This window comes from Perca flavescens, chromosome 18 (genome assembly GCF_004354835.1).
Source record: "Perca flavescens isolate YP-PL-M2 chromosome 18, PFLA_1.0, whole genome shotgun sequence".
Taxonomy (NCBI): Eukaryota; Metazoa; Chordata; class Actinopteri; order Perciformes; family Percidae; genus Perca; species Perca flavescens.
This window is the reverse complement of record NC_041348.1, coordinates 31,717,986-31,728,268: the sequence shown is the minus strand read 5'-3', so window position 1 is coordinate 31,728,268 and position 10,283 is coordinate 31,717,986. Positions and strand designations below refer to the sequence as shown.

The 10,283-nt window shown below is 44.8% G+C and overlaps 1 protein-coding gene across 1 annotated transcript in view; it reads left to right on the top strand.

Moving 5' to 3' along the window:
• The window catches only part of ccr6a (chemokine (C-C motif) receptor 6a), a 28,556-nt gene extending 18,496 nt beyond the window's left edge, over positions 1-10,060 (top strand). The window contains exons 2-3 of the mRNA XM_028605785.1: positions 4,370-4,995; positions 9,505-10,060. Coding sequence (XP_028461586.1) covers positions 4,379-4,995; positions 9,505-10,027 — 1,140 coding nt within the window. The 5' untranslated portion in view covers positions 4,370-4,378 and the 3' untranslated portion in view covers positions 10,028-10,060. The remainder of the gene's footprint in view (positions 1-4,369; positions 4,996-9,504) is intronic.
• Positions 10,061-10,283: the final 223 nt, after the last annotated feature.

Below are 10,283 nucleotides of genomic sequence, written 5' to 3'. Positions count from 1 at the left end.
TCACTAGTTTGGTTGGATTTGGGTGTTTTATTCAATTTAATAGCATGTAAAGAAACATTTACACGTTTTCTTGACAATTTTGGGGCATTTTTGTCCCATTTTAACTTGACGTTGTTGATGCATTTTTTACAGGAGGGAAACCAACGCCACCGGGACCCTCTTTATTACCTTTTACATTTAGTTCTTCATTCAGAACATCATACTATAACTAACTATAACTTAACTTAACTATGGTGCTAAAACAGTCTCATAAGAATTTGTAACTTGTAAAACACAATTCACAAATGAATACAGGGTGATTTGTATTCGTAAATCTGTGTCGTATCTGTGTCTCTAATGATGTGATTTGTCACCTGAGTTACGAATTGCTTCTGACCACAAACGGCGCGGAAAAACACTCTCAAAAGTACCCACACATATAGGAGATTTACACGTATATATTTACATTGAAAGTTAATTTACAAATGATGAAATTCGAGTTACAAATTAGATGCACAGACACGGATACACATTTACGGATACAAATCTCTCTGCATTAATTTGTGAATTGTGTTTTACAAGTTACAAATTCTTATGAGACTGTTTTAGCACCATAATAACTGAGTTTATTCATATAACAAGTATTTAAAAATCAATACAAACTTCATGATGGATTGTATTCATGACGTTTATTGGTGTTTCATGACACTGTGGTGACCCACAATATACAGACATCAGGGCTGGACTGGGACAACAAATCGGCCCTGACATTTTTGGGACCAGGCAGCCCACAACCACCGTGATTGGTCAGACACATTCCCTGCAGACAGTCCTCTTAAGATATGCGTGCATGCTATGATATGAGTTGCCTAGTGTTCAGCGTTCATGTGATCGTTTTGGATCCCAAGACTTATCTGTTGATCTTACACTTAAATAATTAATTCCTTTCTTAGAGTTATGATTTGTATATTTATTGTATTGCCATTACTGTTATTATTACTATTTTGCTTAATATTGGCTTAGCAACTTTTAAAAACAGTTTACTGTTAATTTTAACTATTGTAAGATTAATATTTTGTCACTTTGGACACAAGTGTCTGCTAAATACCATAACCATAACCATAACCCTTCCCAAAAGCTACAATTAAGCTGAGAGTAGTGTATGCCACAAAGAAATACCTGAATAGCAATAGCTAATAAAGCCATTCAAGGAACACTGATGCTTGTATCATCACTGATTTTATAGATCACAGACTTTTCAGCTACCCAACTAACCTAGCTAACCGCTAGCATTTTCAATGTAAGCTTAGATAGATAGATAGATTTTTATTGATCCCAAAAAAATGGGAAATAACGGTGTTGCAGCAGCAAAATATCACACAGCACACATACAGAGTATACATTAAATAATAAGAAACAATATACATTAAATAATTGAATACTACACGAGCAATATTTAAAATGTATACAATTTGTAAATAAAATGTACAACTTTTTCAATAAGTTGGGGAGTAAAAATGTACAAGTGTTTCCCTAGTAATGATCAGCTGTAGATAAACCTATTGTGCAAGGTGCATTCAGTGAAGTTTTGATGTATATGAGTCTTATCTCACACTCACTGATGAAGTGTTAAACTGAGAGGTTACCAGACAGCCAAACTGCTTGTCGATATGACATTAGGCACGCACACACACACACACACACACACACACACACACACACACACACACACACACACACACACACACACACACACACACACACACACACAAACAGTTTGTTTCACTACCTTTGTGGGGACCCATCATTGACATAATGCATTCCCTAGCCCCTTACCCTAACCTTAACCATCACAACTAAATGCCTAACCTTAACCCTTACCCTAACCTTAACCATCACAACTAAATGCCTAACCTTAACCCTTACCCTAACCTTAACCATCACAACTAAATGCCTAACCTTAACCCTTACCCTAACCTTAACCATCACAACTAAATGTCTAACCTTAACCCTTACCCTAACCTTAACCATCACAACTAAATGCCTAACCTTAACCCTTACCCTCACCTTAACCATCACAACTAAATGTCTAACCTTAACCCTTACCCTAACCTTAACCATCACAACTAAATGCCTAACCTTAACCCTTACCCTCACCCTAACCATAACCTAATTCTAACCCTAATCCTAAAACCAAGTCTTAACCCTCAAACAGTATTTTAAACTTGGGGGGTCCTGCATTTTGGGCCCACAAAGCTGTCGGGACCCCACAAGTATACTGGACTCCTGATTTTTGGACCCCACAAATATAGTTAAACAAGAACAAACACACACACACACACACACACACACACAGACAGCCTCTCTCCCTTCCTGAGAGTTAATTTGCCTACTCCTTACCACATCGTCATCTACTCTCTCTTCCATCTTTTCCTCACTCGCTCCCCTGGCCCTGTCATGGTCACTCTCCTCCTCCTCGCCTTCTTCCCTGTCATGATGCTGTTTCTGCTTCTCTGTATAGTCAGCCACCTCTCCTCCTTCTTCTACTTCAGGTAATTCAATTCAATTTCAATTCTATTTTTTTAACAATTTTATTTATAGTATCAAATCATAACAAGAGTTATCTCGAGACACTTTACAGATAGAGTAGGTCTAGACCACACTCTATAATTTACAAAGCCCCAACAATTCCAACAATTACAGTAATTCCCTCAAGAGCAAGCAGTGCGACAGTGGCGAGGAAAAACTCCCTCTTGGGAAGAAACCTCGGACAGACCCAGGCTCTTGGTAGGCGGTGTCTGACGGGCCGGTTGGGGGTGTGATGAACAGTGGTGATAATAGTCACATTAATAATGGAACAGTGACTGGATGTAGCGGGAAGCTGCAGGGTTCAGCAGGAAGCAGCAGGGTTCAGCAGGAAGCAGCAGGAAGCTGCAGGGTTCAGCAGGAAGCAGCAGGGTTCAGCTGGAAGCTGCAGGGTTCAGCAGGAAGCTGCAGGGTTCAGCAGGAAGCAGCAGGATTCAGCAGGAAGCTGCAGGGTTCAGCAGGAAGCGGCAGGGTTCAGCAGGAAGCTGCAGGGTTCAGTAGGAAGCAGCAGGGTTCAGCAGGAAGCTGCAGGGTTCAGCAGGAAGCTGCAGGGTTCAGCAGGAAGCAGCAGGGTTCAGCAGGAAGCAGCAGGGTTCAGCAGGAAGCAGCAGGAAGCTGCAGGGTTCAGCAGGAAGCAGCAGGGTTCAGCAGGAAGCAGCAGGGTTCAGCAGGAAGAAGCATGACATTGCAGGGCACCGCTGAGCTCAGCAGGGAGTGCAGCAGGACCACGGCGACAGCTGGAACCAGGATCTTGGTGCCAACGTTCTCCAAGGAAATACGCTGGGGGAAAAAACACAAGGACTCGGGAGTAAACTCCCAGAAGCTAGGATTAGTAACAAGCATTTCTGGGACGGGATACACACAAATAGTAATAGTAATAGTAATAGAAAGGGAGAGGAGAGAGCAGCTCAGTGTGTCAAAGGAAGGAAGGAAGTCCCCCGGCAGTCTAGAACTATAACAGCGTAACTATAACAGCGTAACTAAGAGAGACAGGTCATAAGGAGAGGTAGCTTTTTTCAGGCTTAGAACTCTCCCCTGCGGATCGGGCTTGGCTGGCCTGCCTCCCTCTACTTTGTTATGTATTATTAGTCTAACAATTATGAAGAGAAGCAGGTGGGCCAGATAGGTGAACACTGCAGCTCCTCACTCCCTAACTATAAGCTTTATCAAATAGAAGAGTTTTAAGTTCATTCTTGAAAGCGATTACAGTTTCTGCCCCCCGAACCCAGATCGGGAGCTGGTTCCATAGGAGAGGAGCCTGATAACTGAAGGCTCTGGCTCCCAGTCTACTTTTAGAGAGTCTAGGTACCACCAGTAACTCTGCATTCTGGGAGCGCAGTGCTCTAGTGGGACAATAGGGTATTAGGAGCTGATGTTGAAGCAGCTACTACAGCCCCAAACATTTCAGAAGGTTTGGCACATTTTGAGGCATCCGACTGTAGATTCTTAATATTTTTCTCCCATAATCTCTCTGCACCTCCCTTTGCACTTTGGTGGTCCTGGATTTGATTGGATCGGGCCAGTGCCAATAAAGACAATTAACCAATGGGCCACTGTCAGTTCACAACAGTATAAAATAGCAAAAAAATTGCCGGTGCAACACAGATGTCTTCTTACTTGATGGTTTTATTTTTTAAGGTGCATAACAGTTACTGTTATGTGACAAAAATGTTGTCACTTTTTTTCCAATGTTTTTTTCCAACTTTTTTGTAATTTTTTGTCACTTTTTTCCTATGTATTTCTTGCTTTTTTCCATCCTCGCTGCACAGTTTGACATTTCTCTCTGTTCTGTCTTTGTTTACAGTGGAAGAAGATGGCGCAGGAAATGTTGTACCCAACAGAAGACAACTACAATTATACCGACTATCCCGAGGACCTGATTGGACCTTGTGCCTTCCAGAACAACCAGAGCGTTGAGCTGATCATCGGCCCGTACGTGCACTCCATCATCTGCATCCTGGGCTTCGTGGGGAACAGCCTGGTGATCGCCACGTACGCCTTCTACAAGCGGACCAAGTCCATGACAGACGTGTACCTGCTGAACGTGGCCATCGCTGACCTCCTCTTCGTGGTGTCGCTGCCTCTCATCGTGTACAACGAGCTGTCGGCGTGGCCGATGGGGCCGATAGCGTGCAAGCTGCTGCGCGGCTCCTACAGCGTGAACCTGTACAGCGGCATGCTGCTGCTCGCCTGCATCAGCACCGACAGGTACATCGCCATCGTACAGGCTCGCCGCAGCTTCAGACTGCGCTCGCTGGCCTACAGCCGAGTCATCTGCGCCATCGTGTGGGCCTCCGCTGTACTGCTGTCCGTCCCGGACTTTTACTTCTACCACTGGTACGAGCCGAGCCACAGCGTGGAAGCGTTCATGTACGAAGAGGAAGAATCGCCGACTATCTCCACGCCTCCTAGGCACGTCTGCGAGTTCAGGTGAGTAGATCTGACATAGGATAGGCATGTATGAGCTTTAGCTTCAGCCTAAGCCTTTCAGTCATTATTTACTGTTTGAATTTACATACACTGTGATGGGAGCGTGGCTATGTTCCCACAACCCTATATTACCACATTTCTAAGATTCTTTTCAAAATTAGGCCCTATGTTCCTACAGCTCTATGTTCCCACAGCCCTATGTTCCTACAGCTCTATGTTCCCACAGCTCTATGTTCCTACAGCTCTATGTTCCCACAGCCCTATGTTCCCACAGCCCTATGTTCCTACAGCTCTATGTTCCCACAGCTCTATGTTCCTACAGCTCTATGTTCCCACAGCTCTATGTTCCCACAGCCCTATGTTCCTACAGCTCTATGTTCCCACAGCTCTATGTTCCTACAGCTCTATGTTCCCACAGCTCTATGTTCCCACAGCCCTGTGGTTCCACATTTTTAAGATTTTTTTTTCAAAATTAGGCCCTATGTTTCCAAAGCCCTATGGTCCCACAGCCCTATGTTCCCACAGCCCTATTCTCCCACAGCTCTATGTTCCCAAAGCCCTATTTTCTCTCAAAATTAGGCCCTATGTTCCCACATTTCTAAGATTTCTTTCCAAAAGTAGGCACTATGTTCCCACATTTCCTTTTTCATAAATTTGTATCACATTTTATCCCCCTAACCCCTCATGTGTTTTAAACCTAACACTAACCCTAAAAACTCTTGTGGGACGATAGGGCTTCAATGGAAAGGAAATGTAGGAACACAAGACCTCATTTTGAAAATGTCCCAGAAATGTGGGAACATAGGGCTTTGGGAACATAGGGCTTTGGGAACATTGGGCTGTGGGAACATAGGGCTGTGGGAACATAGGGCTGTGGGAACATAGGGCTGTGGGAACATTGGGCTGTGGGAACATAGGGCTGTGGGAACATAGGGCTGTGGGACCATTGGGCTATGGGAACATATGGCTGTGGGAACATATGGCTGTGGGAACATAGGGCTGTGGGAACATAGGGCTGTGGAAAAATCGGGCTGTGGGAACATAGGGCTGTGGGAACATAGGGCTGTGGGACCATAGGGCTGTGGGACCATAGGGCTGTGGGACCATAGGGCTGTGGGAACATAGGGCTGTGGGAACAGAAACTGGTAACTTCACAGACACACATGCCAAAGTCGGGGCCTTCTGTGTGGTGCAATTTCCTCTTCTATTCTCTTAAGTGTTTCCTGTTTTTCTGCTTATCTATGTGATACACAATGCACCTTCTGGTCATCTGAGTGCATCCGGAGTACAGCCACTTCCTCAATGACTGCACACAGCCCTTTTGTAACACAGCTCTATGTTGCCAAAGCCCTATTTTCTTTCAAAATTAGGCCCTATGTTCCCACATTTCTAAGATTTCTTTCCAAAAGTAGGCACTATGTTCCCACATTTCCCTTTTCATAAATTTGTATCACATTTTATCCCCCTAACCCCTCATGTGTTTTAAACCTAACACTAACCCTAAAAACTCTTGTGGGACGATAGGGCTTAAATGGAAAGGAAATGTAGGAACACAAGACCTCATTTTGAAAATGTCCCAGAAATGTGGGAACATTGGGCTGTGGGAAGATAGGGCTGTGGGAACATTGGGCTGTGGGAACATAGGGCTGTGGGAATATAGGGCTGTGGGACCATTGGGCTGTGGGAACATAGGGCTGTGGGAACATAGGGTTGTGGGACCATAGGGCTGTGTGACCATAGGGCTGTGGGACCATTGGGCTATGGGAACATATAGCTGTGGGAACATAGGGCTGTGGGACCATAGGGCTATGGGAACATATAGCTGTGAGAACATATGGCTGTGGGAACATAGGGCTGTGGGAACATATAGCTGTGGGAACATATAGCTGTGGGAACATAGGGTTGTGGGACCATAGGGTTGTGGGACCATAGGGCTGTGGGACCATTGGGCTATGGGAACATATAGCTGTGGGAACATATGGCTGTGGGAACATAGGGCTGTGGGACCATAGGGCTGTGGGAACATAGGGCTGTGGGAACATAGGGCTGTGGGACCATAGGGCTGTGGGAACATAGGGCTGTGGGAACATAGGGCTGTGGGAACATAGGGCTGTGGGACCATAGGGCTGTGGGAACATATGGCTGTGGGACCATAGGGCTGTGGGAACATATGGCTGTGGGAACATAGGGCTGTGGGACCATAGGGCTGTGGGAACATAGGGCTGTGGGAACATAGGGCTGTGGGAACATAGGGCTGTGGGACCATAGGGCTGTGGGAACATAGGGCTGTGGGACCATAGGGCTGTGGGAACATAGGGCTGTGGGACCATAGGGCTGTGGGACCATAGGGCTGTGGGAACATAGGGCTGTGTGACCATAGGGCTGTGTGACCATAGGGCTGTGGGAACATAGGGCTGTGGGAACATAGGGCTGTGGGAACAGTAACTGGTAACTTCACAGACACACATGCCAAAGTCGGGGCCTTCTGTGTGGTGCAATTTCCTCTTCTATTCTCTTAAGTGTTTCCTGTTTTTCTGCTTATCTATGTGATACACAATGCACCTTCTGGTCATCTGAGTGCATCCGGAGTACAGCCACTTCCTCAATGACTGCACACAGCCCTTTTGTAACACAATGCAATTTTAACAGTCAGCAACGTTTATTCAACCATAGATCTAATCGATAAGAACAAAGGACAGGCATATTCACACAAACGTCCGTAGAAATACGGGCTGATATTCTGTGTTGATATGAAGGAATTTTCTGTAATGATTTCTCACTGGAGTTTTTCTGTACTTTGATTTTTGGATAAACAGAAACATCTGTTAAAGGTACGGAGGATATAACTGTAAATCTACAGAATTGTGCATTTTTTTTTTGGATTAACAGAAGTGTGTGTAAACTTAACGTAAAAGGTGGTCATTTTCTGCCAGAACATTATCCGTTTTTCAATGAATTTGTTTCTTACGGGCCGGCTGCATTGGATGCGCAACATACGCGGACTGGACGTCCCAACTAGAGATGCACCGAATCCAGATTTTTGGGGTTCGGCCGAATACCGAATCCACTGGTTGAGATTGTGCTGACTCCTCCTCCCATCCTCAGTCCATGAACCCAGTAAACACATGAATGAAGTAAACAGGGACTGTCCTTCCTTTGCTGTACCTGAAGTTGCTGCATTCTGGCTGCTGTCTGGAGATTCCTTCATGAACAACTCGTATTCTTTCAGATGTTTCAGACCAGATGTTGTAACAGCGGCCATGTTGTGTATAGTTTAGGGTCCTCGCCACCACCAGACCAATCAGCATTGAACAGATTGAACCTGTAGCTGGACTTGAATGGCCTTCTTTTGACTGAAAGTTCTGCCAAACAACAACTTTTTCTGCTCACCAGATCCATGTCCACTTTCTCACAGCCTTCACACAGAAATAGATCATTAAAGTGTCTTTATTTCTTTTAAATCAAACTACTGATATACAGAAAATGACTGAATGACCGTCACTGAGCGTGTTGGCTGTTTCGTTTTTATTCCTTGATTCCTCTGATAACAGCTGACAGTAGATTGATGTTTCACAGCTCTGTGCCGACTGAAAAACTGAAACAGAAACAACAACAATCCCAAAGCAAAAGCTCTCCGTCTCGCCTGTGACTCACACAATCCTACGCCGTGCAGTGCTGCAGGTGGAGACGGTTAAAAGATACATTCAGTGCCACATACGCTCCGCTATCGGTCCCTATACATCATGCGTTCAATGTAGCCAAAAGGTTAGGCCTCCTGCACACTGGCTGCGTGGTGTGAGCATTTTTATTTCGGCTCCCATGTTAACAGGTTAGAGCGTGCAACATGCACGTCTCAGGCGCTGCTCGAACCGCTCCGAAAATGCGCGCATGCTAGAAATGGGACCAATGCTTATTTTTCACGCGACATGCAAGTGTGTTGGAAGCGTTTCCATGCAAAATAGAATACAAAAAATTGTTTATATGTCATTTTGAAACAAATACATTTAATAAATGACATTTTGAGTCTCTAGGTTTTGACATAAATGTAATTTAAACCAATAACATGGACTTTAATATCTCAAGAAAGGGAATTGAAATATATATATATATATATATATATATATATATATATATATATATATATATATATATATATATATATATATATATCGAAATATGTGCAAATAAATGTACAAACACAAAAATATTGACAAAATAAAGTTGAAAAACACACTATTATTTTATTTTATCAGTGGGAAACATCCATGTGTACAGACAAAGCTAGCATCAGCAGCGCTGCATCAGACACGTTTCTGGTGTGCAAAGACATAGAAAACGCCACGCAGCCAGTGTTCAGTCCTAAGAGTAGCAGTAGCTTAGGATAGGCATGAGCTTTAGTTTCAGCGTAATGCTTTCAGTCATTATTTACTGTTTGAGTTTACACTGTGATATGTATATAATTATTGTTTTTATGATGACTGAATAAACTACTACTGCTACTAATACTAGGTTCACAGACAACACCACAGCGTTGACTACCAAGATGGCGGTGCCCAGCACCCAGCTGGCCGTGGGTTTCATCCTGCCCCTGCTCGTCATGGTCTTCTGCTACACCGCCATCATCGTCACCCTGCTGAAAGCCAGAAACTTCCAGCGACACAAAGCGGTGCGGGTGGTGCTGGCCGTGGTGGCGGTGTTCGTCGTCTGCCACTTGCCGTACAACGTGACGTTGCTCTACGACACCGCCAACATGTTCGAGCTGCAGTCGTGCCAAGACTCGGACATCCTGCAAGTGGCCAAGACGGTGACGCAGACCATCGCCTACCTGCACTGCTGCCTGAACCCGGTGCTGTATGCCTTCGTCGGCGTGAAGTTCAGGAACCACTTCAGGAGGATCGTCCAGGATCTGTGGTGTCTGGGGAAGAGATACATCGCCCCTCGACGGTTCTCCAGGGTAACCTCCGAGATCTACGTGTCCACCCGCCGCTCAGTGGACGGATCCAGCGAAAACGGCTCGTCTTTTACCATGTGAGGATGCCCGGCGGGTTCATGTGTGGACCAGTAACTTCCCTCCTAGACCCAAAGGTTAGAAACTAACCTCCTAGACCCAAAGATTAGAAACTACCCTCCTAGACCTAAAGATTAGAAACTACCCTCCTAGACCTAAAGATTAGAAACTACCCTCGTAGACCAAAAGATTAGAAACTACCCTCCTAGACCCAAAGGTTAGAAACTACCCTCCTAGACCCAAAGATTAGAAACTACCCTCCTAGACCTAAAGATTAGAA